Here is a 19,334-nt window from a genome sequence, read left to right on the forward strand (position 1 = left end):
ATTGAGATTTTAAGCAAGTTCCAAGTGGAGAGCCTGAAATCATTAAAACTGAGACTAAAGACGGAATCAAATCTAATCAGGAATTGTGAAGGATTACAACAAATAGATGCAATGAAATTACCATTTTTGGAAACACCCAAATGACTTTTTGACACCTTTCAAGCAGAAAGTATGATAATACTTTAAGTTAATTCTTAAATCTTAATAAACTCCATTTTTATGCAAGGTGATGGAGCCAATTGCATTGCAAAAAACAATATTTTACACTTCGCATTTATCATCCAATTGCAGTGTTAGTGTTGCCCGCAATGCGTGCTTTGTCCACTGTAGTGACCATTGTCCCTGAAACAAATTCCAAACTCTTAATTGCGATTCAGGCATCACGTCACTGCGTGCCCCCTAGCCACGAGGAAGTGCTGCAGCTGCGGGATGACGCACAGCGTCGCCCGCCAAAACAGAGACGGATAGCCAAAGAGGCACGTGGAAAACCACCCGCGGCATGCCTCCTTTTTTTGTGGTTGACACACAATTCAGCCACAGAACCTAAATTAAGCAGTGGTGCACCTTGGAGCTTGCTCATTTTAGATTCAGGATGAATTCCATTTACGACAATCAATAACAGGCCATTGTTAGCAGGTTGACTTCCCTTTATTTTGACATATGACAGGTTAGTTAACAATCAAAGCTCTACTTTACATCCAACACTAGTCAATATTTGTGAAATGATTACAAATCTACAAAAAACTTGTGTCAAATATTTGCAGTTGAATGTTTAAAATTGGTAGACTTATCCAAAACCTTATGACTTATTGAGTTGTCTTTGAGAATATATCTACTGAACAATAAATGCGGAATAACAAGATAAAAGTAAAGAAGAAATGGTGGGAAATTCCTAATTGTTAAGACTTACAGTATTTTGCGGTGGAAGGACATTGTCATTATCGTATCCAGAATGAAGTACATGCAAACTTTCTATGGGGATAATACAGAATAAAGTTAGCTTCATAATGGTACAGTAATATCTTTTAACAGTAAAATGTTTCCTTAAATCGAATATGAGCTACACAGTAGACACTCAACAGGCCTCATTAAGGAATCTACTACAAGTGTAAAACAAAACAGCTGAGCAAAAGGGGCAATAAGATTTTAATGGAACAAACACAATAACAAAAGCCGCTACAAATCTCTTTCAAACACTCATACAAAAAGATTCTTTCCTCACCTCATTTACAACTACATCTACCAATAGAAAAAAAAGTTTAATGGGTAAAAGCAACTATGTTATTAACTCATTCAACTACATCAAAATAGCCTAAAGTCAGATTTCAAATGAGGTAATTAAGAAGGCAGGTATACCTATTGGATGAGATGAAGTACGTAATGATTAATGGATTAACGCGAGCAGTTGGAGATGCCGTCTGAGTGCCAAGATTTGCCTCGTAAAAGGAATTATACAGCGCCATAAACACATAATAAGCGCAGATTGAGAGCACGTTTGTAGACGTCGAGACATTCAAGAGTGCAATCAATTAATGCGCCTGATGTGCTTTGTGTCGAGGTGACATCATTTTTTCACCCGTGTGTCATTCTCGGATAAATACATCATCGGTATCAATAACGTGTGAGTAAACGGGACCATCTTGCTTAATCATAGGATTCTCCCGTTAGCGGGTACGTTAAAATTTACGACGGATGACTTGTAAATGTACTGCTGCGAGCTTGTGACTAATGATGTTTTTTTTTTTAGGTAAACACATCTGTGTTGTTTTATGGAGCTTGTATTGATTTTGCTTGTTAAGCCAGCTACATGCATAACGACAATTGGTATAATTAAGTATTTATTCTCGCTTCTAATTACAGCAAAGATACAATTCGAGATCTAAAATAAAAAGAACAAATTAATTCGGTTTGATCACTAAAAATGTTAAACTGGCTAAATATTAATGAATGCAAATTTTGTAAATGCAATCAAACTCTATCAAAACGTCATTATCACAAGTATGGGGAGTCTTGAGCTAAAAAAAAAATTCTGCCGTAATCCAAATTTGCATTTAATGTTATGAGAAAACATGAATAGAAAACAAAAGAAATGTATGATCCAGGAAAAACATCAAGGGCACAAATGGTGGGTCTACACATTGGAATAACATGTAAGAGTTGCCCCATAACATGTTTGTTTTTATTTCCAATCATTCAGGAGCTGATTAAATAACTGCGGAAAAGCAAACTGGGACTTTGGTGCAAAACAGACCTAAAAGCACACCAACAATACAAGTAAGTATCAAAATGTAAAGCAACCAAAACATTCACAGAAGATTGGACGTATCTTAGTTTAGGGCAGAGACATTTAAAGGCACATTCGGCAATATTTCATATCGCGATGTAATTACTGCATCCGACGAGGAAACGCGCTAATCGTGGAATCGCGGAGCTCCTGCAGTCAGTCTTTGCGGCGAAACCGGTGAGAAAATCGAGATGCCAATCTCAGCATGCACTCAATTAAATATCTCGGTGCACCTGAATGCAATAAATGTGACATCTGCAGGTGCTTTGCCTTTTATAGCTACTGTTGTAGGATTTACACCCTTTTGTGTAAACTTCAAACTCGTAGCATTTCTTTTTCGTGGAAAATGTTTCAAAAAACATGGCCATATGCATTTGCGGTATAAAACTAAACAAAAAAATAGGAATGGGATGTACACTGATAATACATTCATTGCTACTGAATTTCTGCAAGTAGTTTTTTTTCATTCCATGTTCTGAACCACTTTTTCTGCACTATCCTCGCGGGGGGTGTTGGAGCCTATCTCAAATAACCATTCACAATTAAGAGTTTAAAAATTGGAATTTCGGACTAACAAAAACTAAAATAATGGGTTTCTATTCTTAAAATATTATGAACACATCTTGAACGTACTTGCTGCGAGTATAAAATGGACAGGTGTCACGCGTGTTGGCCTAGCTATTTTAATGCGGGAAGTTGCAGGTCTGAACTAGCTGGGCCGTCACTTTGCTCCACTCTAGGTGGTGCAGACTGACGGCTTCCGCATAGAGCGAAACCACTCTGCCGCTAAATGTTCCTCGAGTCAGATAATGTTGTCACGCGTCCGAGTCAGATGCTATTAGCGATAGGGACGTGGAAAAGAAGTAGGAAATCTTGCCGACTGTGCCTGTAAATCCCTGGACAGATGAGGAAACTGACAAATGCATTCAGAGTCGGAGGGTGTCTACTTCTGCTCCTCCTTCAGGGTCTTCACAAAACCCCACAGTTCCTTGACCATCTGTGGTAGAAAGGGAAAAGGGTAAAAACAGATAAAGTGAGTGACTCACTTTCCAAAATGAGTTTTTGTGAGTCTCGCCGACTGGACTTGAGATCAGTTGTCGGGGAGCGACGAGAACTTGGGTGGGGGCAGTAGTACATACCAGAGTATATGAGTAGGCGCTTCAGGTCTGACAAATGTCAACCCGGGCTGATGAAGCCAAATCATTTACACAGATGTTTCTCTACAAAGTGGAATCAACAAGAGTTCTCCCCACCCCAGGGCCAAAAGCCAAGCCCACGTTTTACTTACAAGTGTTTTCACGTGGGTTGTGACAGTATATCGATTTGGTAATGTAATATGTGATAGATAGCTGCCATTTAGAAATGCCTTGTTTTTGTATCATAGAACATCCTAGATTGATTTCCTGTCCTACACATATCCAAAACTGTTGCCATATTGTGAGATCATTGCTATTGTGAGCTTTCTATCACAAATTGTATTGTATTGGGAGGTCCTCACGTGGTCCCACCACTAGTTTTCTTTCGTCTGCTTTCTATGTAGGCGGTGTCTCTCTCGTGCTAAGTTGGAAAACGAAATTTGTTGCACGTTGCTTCATCTCAGGTTGAAAGTAGCTTGGGGATGTAAAAGCTCTCAAAAATCGCGCTCTATTTGGCATAAGAATAACAATGATGAATCCAAGCAATTTTAAGAGCATAAATTGTAAATGTCTTAACAGTCCAGAATCTACTACCACAGTCTGACACTCTGCAAAGTCGTCTAAAGCCCGTACGAGTGATTAATCCGTGCAATATGATATAAAAGGCTAAGGGTTGTTCTTTTGCCACTAAAATGACAAGAAAGCAGTCAAAAAAGATTTAGTTTCTGCGCTGGGCTGGTCAAAGGCCTTGAATGTGAATGTGAGACTGGTACCATCCACATACCAGCAGTCCCTTCATTAAGGCTACAAAAGACACATACTCCACTAAATCACTGGGAAAGAGGCAGGTGTACTCCCATTTCGCCTCAACACGGACCAGGCCCACATTGACACAAAATGGATATAATTCAAAGAGAACACGGCGTCCTGGGGAGATGTGTGTGCGTGTTTTTCTATGCGTGTGTGGGGCCGACTGGAGAGCATAATGTATGTCAACCGTGCGAAGAACAATGGCGCATTCCTGTGAATCCATCATGGCGAAGAGCTCTTAAGGTTTAAAATGAAGGGAAAGGGCTCTTGACCCGGCAACTGCCAAGAGCCCAAAATCAGTGGCCAGCAACAAATGTTAGTGTGGCAGGAACTTGATTGTCGAATGAGCTCAGAGTCACATGATTAAAAAAAAATAGAGAAAAAAAATGTGGATTTCCACCACTTCTCGTGAGACTTTTAAACTCAGTGAGCGTTGAAAAAAAATGCTTCGCCATATATTTGGGTGCAAGGCAACTGTTGGCCAGAAGGCTTTTATTTATTCCTAGAGCTATCCCATCATACTTTTCAGACTTCATTTTTTTGGTGTGCCTTAATATATTGTGGAGACATGTGTCTTATAATTTATAGATGAACAAATTTGGCAAAATTTGGTGGGGGTGGCTTATTCTAATCGGTGCATCTGAGTCCAAAAATGATTGCAGTAGTAGCTTGTTTTGGTATATTTCCCTAGTGTAAAAGCCAAATCTTTAATGAAAGTGACTATTTTCTTTTTTTTTAATGTATTGCAGGTCACTGATGGCGATAGATGTCAAATTCACTTGATCCAGATGGAATGGTTCTTAATGCTCATGTTTCAGTGGCAGGTAATGTGTTCAATCAATGCAATGTTAAACTTGTTAAACTCAAATACTTCATTATTACATAAATAAGTTTTGAAATAGTAGAGCCATTATAGTGGACATAAAACATCCTTACAATCCTGATTGAGTGCCAGATTTTTGCTAAGTGAATATAAAAATAGAATAAGTTCAGGCAGAAAGTTTGACACTTTGGTAGGAGCGCGCCAGTAAACAAACCTTTGTGCTATATATCGATCACAAGAACACATGGTGTGGAGCTCAAAATGTAAAAAAGAAAAAAAAAATTCTCTAACTCTCAGTTGGCTTGAAGATCTGAGCCTATGTGCAGTCAGTACATATATCAACCCCAAAATGCACCAATGTGTGACAGTTACTTACTGTTTTGTCCAAAATTTTAAAGGAACTCTTGACAAAGTTCTCAAACTTCTGCTCCGACTTGGGCAACGGCTTCCCCTGGTGAGGAGAGACAGTAAATCATGAAGCAGAAACCCGTTTGAGAGTGCCAATGTGTGAAGAAGAGAATGGCAAACTGTACCTCTTTAGCTGATGCCGACAACTTGCTCTTTATCTCAGCCAAAAGCGGAGATTCAAGCGGCACGGTCTGTGCTTTGTCTTTTCCCGGAACAGGTGTCTGGAAAAAATATATTGTCCAGATAAGACAGGCTGATTGGGATGTCAAACAGAGATTTACACAAGTGGAGATTCAAAAGATTAGATATTAGGGCAATATTTCTTCCTTAATTCTGTACTATTGGAATGCCATATGACCTCCTTGTGCTGTATAAAATCGAGCCTTTTTATAAGTGGACTGAGTGGTGATGAATTGATATTTTGAGCATCGCAGAACAGCTTGAGCTTCAGCCCCAATCATGACCTATTTTGTCTGGCCTGTGTTTATAGCCTTGGCGTGAGTAAGCAGCTGGACGCAGATGAAAGCATGACAAGGGACGACAAAATGTACCCTAATTACAACATATTTTTTATTTTTTAATACATCAGGTACAAATTACTTGCGAGCAGGAGAGAGGGCAAACCCTGTCGTTCCCCTTGTTAAATTTTCCATCCATGTCAAATCCAATGAAATGAAAGATTTGTGCCAAGGAGCAACTTACACGTCTAAGAATGTCCATAAATTTTTATTCTTTTTTAAAGAGATGAATGTTACTTTTCAATATTGTGAATCTTTGATTTGCTCATCTCGTTGACCATGTTTTAACTTAAGGCCCACTTATGAACATTTATTTAAATCTTTCAGGGTCAGTGACCACTACAGTGGATAGCTATTCAAAAGTAGACACTTGATAACTTTAACCCTTTATGAAAAGACAATTGTTGGTATATATTTTTTTATATTGTGTTTTTGACACTTTGCACTTTTAACTTTTTTTTTTTTTTTTTTTTTTAGAAATCTGCAATTGGCTGGCAACCAGTATTAGGTATACCCTGCCTCCAGCCCACAGTCCCCGTGATGATACGCTGGAACAAAGATAAAGGAAGGTATTCATTTTTCACTATTCATATTTTTATACTCATAAATAGATCTAAAAATGAATCTAAAGTCAATTAAATTAATTATTACAAACAGAAGTTAGGGCATTTCAATTGGGAAGACTGAATGTGAATACACGTCATTCAGTGCCATTGACGGTACATTCCACAAGCCCCCCCGTCCCCATTCCAAATAGAAAATGGATTGGACGTCTATCACCGTCAATGGCAGGCTGTGAGATAAATGAGTGCATTGTAAGGGTTAAATAAATAATCACAATTTTTGAAAGAACTGGTCAATCTCCACACTGTTTTTGGTGTCAAAATTGCATTTTAAAGTCTGAAGTAAAGTATCAATTGAAAACACTGCGTACTACTTGTACTATTTCCTTAGTCTGTAGCTTCTTGTTTTGCAGACACTGACCACAGTTAGCCAAAATGATTGTCTGTTATGGATGCAAATAATGTAGAGTGCCTAATTTGTGTTCCAACAGGTGCGTCCAAAGAGTGTGTCTGAACGTGACACACATGAACGGCATACTGGATGTGAGTGGATGTTACACAAGCCAACGAGCTTGTCCCTGCATGCAACGGCCGCGTGGAATCCAAAGAAATTGCTGGGTTTCATCGATAGCCAGAGCCATGTCTGAAAGAAGCCAAAAAAGCTTCGAGGACTTTGCGAGCACAATCTAGGCTGTGCTCTCCTTTGGCTTCACCTTTTATGGATCAGCGGTTGGGAAAGCCTCGGATAAGAACATTGTCCTAGATGCTTGATATTTACTGTTGGAATATACTATGTCATTTTTAAGCCTTACTATATATACAATGTCGTTTTTAAGCCTAACTATACAATGTCATTTTTTAAGAAAAAAAAAAGCCTTACCAAACTATGTCGTTTTTTAAGCCTTACTATACTGTGCCATTTTAAGGCTAACTATACAATGTCATTTTTTAAGAAAAAAAAGCCTTACTATACTATGTCGTTTTTATGCCTAACTATACTATGTCGTTTTTTAAGCCTTACTATACTGTCGTTTTTATGCCTAACTATACTATGTCGTTTTTTAAGCCTTACATTACTGTCGTTTTTAAGACTAACTATACAATGTCATTTTTTAAGAAAAAAAAGCCTTACCAAACTATGTCGTTTTTTAAGCCTTACTATACTATGCCGTTTTAAGGCTAACTATACAATGTCATTTTTTAAGAAAAAAAAGCCTTACTATACTATGTCGTTTTTTAAGCCTTACTATACTGTCGTTTTTATGCCTAACTATACTATGTCGTTTTTTTATAAAGAAAAAAGCCATACTATTCTATGTCATTTTTATAAAGAAAAAAAGCCATACTATTCTATGTCATTTTTATAAAGAAAAAAGCCATTTGTCAAAGTCATTTGCCTCCCACCTCTTTGGACCAGGGTTCAAATCCTGCTTAGTTAAGATTACAAACTTTTCCCATTTGAAGGTAAGTATAAAGTACTAAGTTCGACCTGGGAGTGAAAAGAGACAAAAAGACAAGTACTACTGCTTTCTCTTACAGGTTGGTGGCCCAGTGGTTAAGTCACCAGTCTGCTAACTCTTTGGTCCCTGGTTCAATTCCCAGTGCGAGCAAAGATTTTCCCACAAAGTCATCACGTAAAAGTATAAGTATTCAGTAGTGGATGAAGCATTTTGTCCAAAAAATGACTAAGTGTTTCACCCCGTTTCCTATTATTCAGGTAAATGAAAAAGCCTAAAGTACAAGTACTACTGCTTTCTCTCACAGGGTGGTGGCCCAGTGGATAAGTCATCAGTCTCCCACATCTGTGGTCCTGGGTTCAATTCCCAGTGCAAGCAAAGATTTTCCCACAATTGTTCAGGTAAAAGAATAAGAACAATTGCCTAAGTGTTTAACTGAATAAGTCTTCAGTGGTGGATGAAGCATTTTGTCCAAAAAATGACTAAGTGTTTCACCCCATTTCCTTGGATAAAACGTTTCAACACCCTTGTATAAGTGGGGCACGAGTTGGTGTAGTGGGTTGCACACTCGCCTTTGCACGGAGAGAACGTGAGTTCGCTTCCCGGTGTCGGCGGTTCACTGACCAAGCAAGCGGTCGAGGGTCGGCCGAAGGCCGACCCGAGAACGCCTTTCGCACAGACAGGTCCTTCAACTGTCTTCCGAACTGCCGAAGGCAGTTCGGAATATAACCTTTTGCCGAAAAGTATGACTAAGTGTTTAATATAAATTAAAAAGTTTTTCCTTTTTTTTTCCCCCTTCTTCTTATTCCATTGACCAATTCTTCTTTCCAAGTATTTTCAGCCAAACGACGGCAGCGGGAATCGAACCCAGGTCTCCCAGACGGGAGTCCAGTGATCTAACCTCTGCGCCAACCAAGTGACTACACTTTTCTTTGTAATCATTTGAGTATTTTTAGAAGAAGTCCACAGAAACAACCAAGTGAAAAAGTGTCCGAACCGGGAATCGATCCCAGGTCTCCCGGACGGGAGTCCAGTGATCTAACCTCTGCGCCAACCAAGTGACTACACTTTTCTTTGTAATCATTTGAGTATTTTTAGAAGAAGTCCACGGAAACAATTAAGTGAAAAAGTGTCCCAACCGGGAATCGAACCCAGGTATCCTGGACGGGAGTCCAGTGAACTAACCTCTGCGCCAACCAAGTGACTACACTTTTCTTTGTAATCATTTGAGTATTTTTAGAAGAAGTCCACAGAAACAACTAAGTGAAAAAGTGTCTGAACCGGGAATCGAACCCAGGTCTCCCGGACGGGAGTCCAGTGAACTAACCTCTACACCACCAAGGAGCCACACTTTCCTTTGTCATCATTTGAGTGTCTTGATAAGAAGTACACAGAAACAATTAAGGGAAAATGTTTCCAAACCAGGATTCGAACCACAGTCTCCCAGACGGGAGTCCAGTGAACTAACCACTACGCCACCAAGTGGTTACACTTTCCTTAGTAATCATTTGAGTGTCTTGACAAGAAGTACACAGAAAAAACTAAGTGAAAATGTGTCCCAACCGGGACTTGAACCCAGGTGTTCCCGACAGGAGTCCAGTGACTTAACCACTATTCCACAATTTGGCCACACTTTTGTTGGTCGTCATTTGAAGGTCTTGACTACAAGTACACAGAAACAACTAAGAGAAAATGTTTCCCAACCAGGATTCGAACCGCGGCTGCCCACATGGGAGACGGGTGAGTTAACCTCTGCGCCACAGTGTCCTCACTTTACCCTGAAGCAAAAATGCTTTACTATGTTTTTTTTTTTTTTTTTTAAAGAAAAAGGCCTTACAATATTATGTCGTTTTTTTAAAGAAAAAAAGCCTCACTATACTATGCCATTTTTTAAAGAAGAGAGCGAAAAATAGCCTTACTATCCTATGACCATATAGCATATAAATATAGTCATCTGTCCCCTTTTTTTCGTGAGACCTGTATTTTACAACATACATCAAAAGGTCGAAATAAAAAGAAAAACTTGGCCCATGTGCACCCCTCTGCAGACAAAGAACACATATGCTGCTGGCTGCTGGCCAGCCAAATCCACTACATTTATTATTTACAGGCAGCTCTCCGCATAAGCCAGCACCAAAGGCCAGCTGTGGACCTGAAACAGCTGATAAACATACAAGCTTTTTCATCTGGCCCAGACGCTGATTACAGATGCCACAAGACATGGAACTTAATCACAAGCACACTCTCATTTGACGCAATCTGTCGTCTTCAATCCAAAGCAAACACATGTTTTTGCAACACCTTTGCTCATCAAGTTTGCCCCGGGGGCTTTAGAGGGGTTGGGGGGTGGGGGTGGGGTGCTTGACGACGAGAGCTCTGCAAAGCCACAACGTCTTGAAGAGATCTGGCTCAACATAACCGAGCAACCACAATCACCGATAAGTAGTGTGTTAAGTCAACCCTGATTCTCTTAATCTAGCTGTGAGCATGTTCACATATACTTCAATCAACAAGAACAGCCCACAATCCTTCAAAAACAGGAGGTGGTGTACCTGGTGTTCAATAGACAAGGCTATTGAACGCTCTGCTCTCTTTCGGGATGTCGGTCAACTTTGTTCAAAATGTTAAACATTTTTCTGGTATTGTAAATGAAAACATAAATGAACTGCAGGTTGTTTTCTCATATCAAAAGGCAAATTGATTTTGATAGAAAATGCCTAAGGTGACCGCAAAGTTTTACTTTCCAACTCTAGAATTTGTACTGGGTTTTCTTCCTGTAAATAATCCAACTGATTAAACATCTTACACTGAGACTGTTCCTTATTTTGAATGGCATTCACATAAATGTACCATATGTTCAATAAAGCTATTTCTTTTTCTTCCTTTTCTCCTCAATAAAGAATGATTCAACTACTCATCACAGCCATAAATTAGTATTTTTTTTTTAAAAGCAAGTGGGAGTAAAGTATGATTATCAAGTGATACAGGATTCAAGTTGGTAAGGACAACAAATCTTCAAAAGGACACGCACAAACAGATAAGCGATCTTATCATATGCCCATATACCGGGCTCATCTGGTGGTGGTTTAATGCTTTATGGTTTAAAATGTAAATATCGATCTTAGAGGTCTGAGAAAGTAGTTACTTATAAGTGCCGCTTGATAATGCAGGCGCCAACGTGTCTTTTTGTCATTATGATGTCATGTAATGTTTCTGGATACGGGGTGATATATGTCACTCAATGGCTTGGTCTTTTTGAAAGTTCTCATGCACATGAGTAGTTCCAATCGGACGAGTCATACCCACATAAAAAAATATCCTTACACTTAATGCTATCCAGATAGGCACCTGTTTGAACACATGTCAATCAGCTGCTAAAAACAATGACTCATCCTCTGGGATAGGTCTGACCAAAGTGGTTAACAACTTTACAACTCTGACGTCTGCTTTAAGGCATAACTTCTCCAAACTCATCAATCTAAAGAAAACCAGCTGGAAGATAAATGGACATAGGATCAGCGTGACTTTGTTGATTCTCATGACAAGCCCAGTTACGCAAGAAGGTGCAGCGACATGCTGGGCCGCCAGAGGTGAGAACTGCAGTACTGGCAGAAGATCTGACAAGGCAATCTAATGACCAGTCACCTGCGTTTAGGAGAGGAAAAAACAGACATCCACGCCCTCTTCCTCGCTCCTTGGGGGCATCTGGAAGCGCAAGCTGCACTAGACATCAAACAAGGGTAATGAGAGCAATTGGGAGAAGGTGTGTCCAGGAAGCGAGGGGTGTGAAGAGGTTGTCAAGAGGGAACAGTTGTTGGGTACAAGAGAGGAGACGGAAACAGGCCAAGCTACAATGGCCCGCAAATTCAAACTGGTCAGACTGTTTCGGAAGCCGGTCGGGCAATCTCCAAACGATTTCGTGAACGGTACCTTCAAATGTTTGGGGCTAGAATAACATCCAGAATGGAATTACACATTTAAAGAGGGAATGAAAGAACCCTCATGCCTGGGTGAGAACATTTTGAGTTAAAGTAGTGCGTTTAGGTGTGACTGACATTCAGTTTTTCAGGGTACTTTTTTCCACTCATCTGTTTGGTGTGCATGGTTGAAACCTAAAACCATTTGTATGAACACGTCGAATGCAACCATAAAAATATTTGAAAAGTGCAAAACATTTCATTGTAAACTAACTTCTATTTTTCCTTCAACCAAAATTTAAATGTATTTGGTACATATGACTGAATAAAGTCAGATAATACAAGACATATACAGATGTCACTTGTTTCCATATCAACGTAGCAAAGAAGTGGCAGACAATACAATTGTAAACATGTGGGGTTGTAAAATATAGCAAGTCTGCCAGTGTTACTGGTGATTTCATTTTAGGTACTTGCACCAAAATTTCCAGTAACTATCAGTAAGTAAATACGAGACTGTGTAAAAACAAAAAAAAAGTTCCACAGCAACCATAGGTCTAATAAGTGGGGTTAAAAAGACTAAAAGAATCAGCTAATAGTTAAAACACTGATGTCAAAACAAGATCCTCTACAAGCCTGAAAAATAGCCCCCCCCCCGAAAGAAAAACGATCCCCCATTTTTCTAGAGCACGTCATCCAAATTTGATGGGATAACCCCTTTAACTCTTGTATCCCAAATTGACAAAAATGCTATTTGTGGGGTCAAGTTCCCACATTGAAAAAGCCCCCATTTTCTCACTTTAGGAATTATGTTCATCGAGTTCCACACAAATCACAGAGGTCAGATAAGCAGCAATTGGCTGCGCTATATTGTCTTTGTGGAGGAACCGCCTTATCTTTGTTCCTGTCAAAAGCATTTGATCAAATGCTGGGCCAAATGTGTGGTGAAGTCGGCCAATTTGTATTCCCCTGGTGTTGCATGTTGCCGTGTGGGCTGGCGGGGAGCATCAAAAGGTGGCTGCAACCCAAGACGGCAGGGTCGGGACACGGGGTCACGGGTTTAAACCTTGCCCCAGGAAACCATTTTAGAGGTCAGGTGTGTTTGCTTAAGAGAGAGGCAGAGTTCAAGATTTGGGCTTTTCAGAGGAGGCCGTTCAAGACATTCCACCAAAGAAATTTACTATCAGGTAGAGCTAATTACAATGCGCTTATCACATTCCACAGCAAAAGAAAGGCGGCTCGATTTTAGTCGTCTTTTTAGAGTCAATTGATAAAAGCAGTTGGTCACAGATCTGCCATGGTAGGAAATTTTTCTATTTCTTGTCAATGATGTAATACAATAACACAGAAAATCTCAAAATAAGTAATCTTTAACGTACCTTGTTCTGTGGCTTAACCAGCGATCCTGATGTTTTCGGAGCAGGACCGTTGTGTTTCATCAGTTTCTTGTTGGCCTTCTTCGATGTTTCTGGGCCCTGGTAAATAAATATGCATCATAATAAACAACAGGAATAAAAGTATCATGGCCAAGGAATGACCATTTAGTGCATTTTACATGAACTGTTTGCATTAAAATAACACAAAATGCATTACACAGACCTGATAATGAATCAAGATCCATTGTAAAGAAGTGAAAAGACAACACACATTCATGCAATTCCTATTTTTTAAAAAAGCCCCTTCAGTGGCCTCCCTAAATGCCATAGGCCTCCCAATTAGGTTTCTATTGATAGAATTCACCTGCGTGATTATCTAATAACCCACATTTCCACAAGACCAACCCATTCCTCGCCTCGGAGCGGGTTGCAAGTGTAATTGCCCGTGTTGACATAACGACTACAAGACCATTACGCTTGTCATTTCCCGAAGCGATACCTCTGGAAAGCTCAAGTGACGGTGTTTACGAGATGTTTTGAACACGACAGGATGAGAACCGCACAAGACGCTGTCAGTCATATCAACAGACCTGTCATTTTTCAGTATTGACAAGGGAACAATGCATGCAGTACAGTCAACCCACTCGTTTGAGCAGTTGCAAAGCAGCTCAAATGCTGATGGTTTATGTTCATAATGTTTGACATGGCACTGCACGTTTGGGATTGCGGCTAAATACCACTAGCATTGTTATCAAGAACTTTTTTTTTCATCTAAATACATGAGCTTTTAGGTCTTTTGAGTTCCATTAACAGTGATAGAAATCCATTTGAATTTAATGGCCACTGTGGTGCAATAAGTAGCTCCAGTTGTCCTTAGACCAAAGGGTCAGCATTTGGAATACAGGTTATGACTGACCAAGTGCCCTTGAGCAACACATTGAACAATAATTTGCTACAGTGGGTTGGCAGCACCTTGCAATGCAGCAGCAGCATTTTTGTATAAAAAGAAAAACCAATGGTCAACTTGATGCTCATTGGACAACACCCATATTATGCACAGGGGCAGACCTGACTTTTAAAGGAAAATGCACATTACAAATAAAAGTGTCTTATATAAAAGATTGATTTTTTTTGGATTGGTAATAGTGAGGAATAAAAAATATAAGCTGGAATGTGTAGTAAGTGGCAATCTAACATGTGACAATTGCAAATTACAAGCCATTTGTTCCATTACTCACATTTTATCCGTGTGTTGCGGGGGTATAAATGACCATGAAATGTCTGCACTTGTCTGCCATGTCACTTTTCAATGCCTATAATAATGTATTAGTAGTGATATTCTCAGTTAAAGCAGAGCTGACGCTTATTTGATTCATACAACAGATGACTGTTGTCACTAATTGTTGTCATTCCATAAAATAATGATATGAATGAATAGATGGATTTATTAACACATTCTAAAGTGGAGATGTATAATATCATGTACAGAGCATTTGGCATGTTACTATATAGGATCCTTAAATCTGTGAACTTCAGAGACGTCTGTTTTAGCAAACAATCTCACACTGACTGAACGCGTTTCTCCAAGTTTAGCAAAGCAAATGTTCGCTTATCAAGTTCTGGGGAAGAGAGGAAAAACAGCTGTTACGCACATTAGGGAATAAAGTACAAAAGAAGCATATTTAACAACATAAGTACTGAATCATGATATTTTGCATATCCTATATATGTATTCGAGGCCACCTCCATCATATTGAAGACCTCATGTACTAAAAATGACCCCTGAAACCATGCAAAATCCCTCAAAATCTCCTGTAACAATTTGACAATGTTATTTGTGTTGGTGCCATTTTTTTTTTTAAAACGAAGATTTAGGATTTGCTTTTCGAGCGTTCAACCAAGGCCTTAATTTGAAATCACCAGATGCTCTGATAAAAAAAAAAAAAAGCAGTTTCATCCGAGGAGAACATTATTGGAACACTTCATTTGTTAATTACTTCCATGTACCACTATGGGCGTGTGGAGTGTTAAAACACGAGTTTAGGTCACCGAAAAAGGGAGGAAAATACAACAGATCGAATCAACAGGTGACAGACGTGCTTAGTTGTCATCTGACCCCAAGGCGAGAATCGGTGCTCATGTCGCAGGTATGCGCATCTGCCCAGCTTTGATCTCTAACCTTCGCAACGGTTCTTAGTCGTTTGTCTCAACAAAAAAACTCACGCACTGAAATTGGGCTGATATACAAACACGCGGACTTGAAAGCGATTGCGGAGACACGCAAAACCTGTTCAAAGGCCAGGTGTAGGGCGAAAATGGCATGAGACAATAAAAAAAATAAGAGCAATCATATTAACAGTGGGATGACAGAGGGATGAAAATATGTAGGCTCGGGGAAAAAAAAAAGTAGTGCATGTGTGCAAAAACAACAGACACGTGTTAAGACAATACAAACAGCACCGGTGGAACATCCGATGTGCAACAATCTCAAAACGTACGTCATCAGTTCAAACCATCGTCACTTGTGGTGTGAGATGATCTCACAGTTCAGAAAGTGAAATTGTGATGACAAGAGTAACGACAATAGAAATGACACATTTCCACCTACTGTTTTTTCAAATTGATAACTATGGGCAAAGAAGGGGCCAACTGTGTCTCCTTAATGAAGGTAGTGGTAGTATTCTCATTTATAAAATAATTTCATTTTCAAATTTGTACCCAAGCTATTCAAGTCTAAAAACAAACAGAGCTTTAGGTAAAAAATGTGAATCATTAAGCCACTAAAATTTCCAAATAGTGCAAATATTTTTATATAAATCCAAAACTAAATGAATGAACATTGGATATTGATAATTATAAAAAAGGGAAATGGAATTCCACAAGCAAAACTGTACCCCATCCTATTTTTCAGTTGTGGATTAGAATTTGAAAACAATTTAGGAGGTTCTATTTTACATTTAGATTCAATGCAAATACCTGTATAAAGCACACATTTTTGCATATAGGTAAGAAATGTAGGAATGAAGTAAGACCGTCCCACTGGTGAGACAGTGAGAATTCCCGTAGATTACAGAGGAGAAATACAATCATTACGCCAAGTGCACCCTGTATTTTACGCAGAGAAAACAGGTGGGTACAAGTGCGAACAAGATGAAAAAGTTTCATGTTTTTCGCCCTGAACGGGGAAAAAAGGTCTACGGTCAGTGGGTGCAGCGGTGATGGGCGGTGACTAATGCAATTGAAAGGTCACCACAGGATATATGCAATTTGTTGTTTATATGATAGTAAAGGGGGAAAAAAAAGGTGGCTGGGAAGAACTCCATTGGAGTCCAAATTGCTGCCTATGCTGACACCAAGTGGACAACCAGAGACTACCTGCCCATTTGGATACAGCAGCTTTGCATTAACCCTTTAGGGAGAGTGGTCACTACAGTGGAAAGCTTTTCCTAAATTGACACTTGAGGCCTTTAAGTGACTATTTATGATCAGTAATAATTATTATTATGTTTAATTCTGTCCCCCCAAAAAATGGAAGGGATATTTTGGCCCTTTAACTTTTTGCACTTTTGTTTTATTTATTTTAATTGAAATTAATTCTAGGTATTTAAATGATATTGTCTGGAATAGAACTAGTGACTGATACAAACCTAAACAAAAATTTACACACACACAAAACATTGCCAAATAGACCAGACTGACCTTTTTTATGCTCTTTTGTGGCGTGACTTCATCTTCATCACTGTCATCCTCTTCATCATCACTAAAGGATAATAAAAGTTAACTATAAACCTTGACACTGATAGGTTGGACTCAAGATATTCACGAAATAAGACTAAAACATACTCATCCTCTTCATCATCATCATCATCTTCATCCTCATCACTGTCTTCTTCAGAGTCCATCTTGAGTTTTTTCTGCAAACCAGAAGAGAAAAAAAATAGTTTTGTTATTTATTTATTCTTTAAATAGCTTCTTTAAAAAGGAGTGTTCCCTTAAACAAATCATTGAAAGAACTACCAGTGAGGTCTTTCCCCCTAACATCAGACCAGCTGGACGCTTTACCGGCGATGAGTTGTGTTCTTCCTCTTCAATGTCTGAATCTTTGACACCTTAAACACGACACAACCACAAAATGTCTTAAATTCCAATTTACATCAGATGTCTATGTGTGATCGTATGTGAAATATAGCAGTAGTAGTTGCAGCATCAAGTGCTATTATTCCATGACAGTAAATGTTCATAAATGTAAATAAATGTATTCCTAAAAACACAATTTCACCCAGATTTGGATTTTCTTTGTCCAATTCATATATTTAAATCATATGTAAAAAGATCTGAAACACTTACTAACAAAATGCTGTCCACTAATGTATACTGGTCCAGACCCAGAGAGGAGACGCAAAGTTACTGGTGGCGTGATCTCAAATCCTCCCAAACCCATCTAGGATATTAATAAGAAAGCATTATTAAACCATTCTGGAAATCCATACAGAGGCCAAATGTCAAAACGTTTTTCTTTGTGAGTCTCACCGAAGGCAGAACAGATGGCTTGAGCACAACTAGTGGTATTTTGGTGGCCTTTCCATCAAAAGTGTGGGCCTCCACCTCCACCGTGTGGAATTTCTCTTCAGCATCTGCTCCCAAGCAGACCTGGAACAGAAGCAGGATCCAACATACAACACAATTGTTTAGAGTTGAGCCAGTATCTATTGATCCTCAGATGCTGATTTAGTAAAGAAAAATCGAACAGTTTTGATTGATTAATTGCAGGCTTTGTGTTGCTGAAAGTTGCAAGGCAGCCAGTAGAGGGCATGCAAACTCTTCATTACAGCCTTCAGCCTGTATTGTGCTGCATCACGCTTGCAAATGTATTCTCTTGGTAGCCGTTCGACTAGATACTCAGCTTTTTTCACATATTTTCCAACTAAATATGACATTTGTTAAAAACGTTATATTTTGCGTGCACATGAGGGGTCATGCTGTCTATGAGTGCCCCGTGATTGGTCGCCAAGCAGTCTGGGCGTGCTTGGAAACTTGTCTCAAATCAACTGGGATTGTATTTAGCTCATTAAATAAATACATCCTTGACATCTAAATTGAAGTGCAATGTGGTTTATTTGAAGTTCTAACTTTGCCAATAAATTCCCATGAACATTTATATTGTGGTAGCACAATCACGTGACTCTTGGAAGATGGCGGACTCAGTTTGGTACCTATTGTATTCTGCATGTGTGCCCAGTAAATCAGGAATCAGACTGGCCACATATTGTTTGGTATGTATTTCTGTTCAACTTTTATGCCCAAGTAACTTACTTTTAATAGGACTTCTTACCGCTTTAAGGGACAGCTGTTGCTCTGTTTCATCGTCGTCGACGTCAACTTTGTACTCTCGTTTGTCCGATGTCAAGGTACAACCTGGAAAAGGACAAAAAAGGCGAGATGTAACGACGGCTCCGAATGAGTGGTGAACTATTCAACAGTGCGATCATTTAAGGTAAATATCTGTCCTTTTGTGTCTTTCATTTCCCGGCTGACAAACAAAAGAGCACGCTTGCGTCGGTTGAATGAATCTTTTACACGATCGGCGTCTTTTATCTGAGCGTTTTATGTATGCAAAGCGAAAATGCTAAATAATCGGTTGCCTTTTTGAAGGCAGGATCTCACCAAATAAATACATTTGAGGTCTGCTCATGTCTGAAATATCGCCGTCCATCTTTGTTGTGTGCGGGTTTTGCTTCCGGTGGTCACAGTGATGGTACAGCTTATTTTTTGAGCGAAATTAGGACGGTCCAATCAGGGCCCAGGAAAGGCGGGACAAAGGGAAATGCTTGTCCTGTAATTGAAGGACGCTAGATGGCGGTGTTGTAAACCAAAATATACTGTTTACTCCTGTAAAGGTACAGATTCAAATTAAAAGACAAAATGTACAAATTCTGAAACACGCTTAAATGATTTCACACATTGCATTTCAATAAAAGTCAGAAAACCAAGTTTCATTAAACTCTTTGGCTGCCATTGACGGTGCCAGACGTCCCATTCATT

At 39.3% G+C, this 19,334-nt stretch overlaps 2 protein-coding genes across 4 annotated transcripts in view; one reads left to right on the forward strand and one right to left on the reverse strand.

The window, feature by feature from the left end:
- Window positions 1–1,129: 1,129 nt before the first annotated feature.
- Window positions 1,130–19,066, reverse strand: npm1b (nucleophosmin 1b). 3 transcript variants are annotated; one of them, XM_077732493.1, is made up of 11 exons: window positions 18,957–19,066; window positions 18,625–18,707; window positions 17,823–17,942; window positions 17,640–17,733; window positions 17,310–17,401; window positions 17,136–17,206; window positions 16,992–17,046; window positions 13,296–13,391; window positions 5,587–5,682; window positions 5,430–5,504; window positions 1,130–3,281 (listed from the first exon to the last, which is right to left on the reverse strand). In XM_077732493.1, the coding sequence occupies exons 1-11, from the start codon at window positions 19,003–19,005 to the stop codon at window positions 3,228–3,230; spliced, it is 885 nt and encodes a 294-aa protein (XP_077588619.1). In that variant the 5' UTR covers window positions 19,006–19,066; the 3' UTR covers window positions 1,130–3,227. The 3 variants fall into 3 exon arrangements, with proteins under 3 accessions (XP_077588619.1, XP_077588618.1, XP_077588617.1); XM_077732492.1 differs by having other exon boundaries at window positions 16,992–17,049; XM_077732491.1 differs by having other exon boundaries at window positions 16,992–17,052.
- Window positions 18,647–19,334, forward strand: part of adad1 (adenosine deaminase domain containing 1 (testis-specific)) — a 52,820-nt gene continuing 52,132 nt past the window's right edge. The window contains exon 1 of the mRNA XM_077732484.1: window positions 18,647–18,786. The gene's annotated coding sequence lies outside the window, so the exon portion shown is untranslated. The remainder of the gene's footprint in view (window positions 18,787–19,334) is intronic.

This window comes from Stigmatopora nigra, chromosome 14 (genome assembly GCF_051989575.1).
Source record: "Stigmatopora nigra isolate UIUO_SnigA chromosome 14, RoL_Snig_1.1, whole genome shotgun sequence".
Lineage (NCBI taxonomy): Eukaryota > Metazoa > Chordata > Actinopteri > Syngnathiformes > Syngnathidae > Stigmatopora > Stigmatopora nigra.

Coding starts and splice junctions, on each gene's coding strand:
- npm1b (XM_077732491.1), bottom strand. CDS start 19,005: ATGGACGGCGATATTTCAGACATGAGCAGACCTCAAATGTATTTATTT. Junction 17,402..17,639: donor TAGTGGACAGCATTTTGTTA/GTAAGTGTTTCA, acceptor GTCGTGTTTAAG/GTGTCAAAGATTCAGACATT. Junction 17,207..17,309: donor TAGGGGGAAAGACCTCACTG/GTAGTTCTTTCA, acceptor TCTGGTTTGCAG/AAAAAACTCAAGATGGACTC.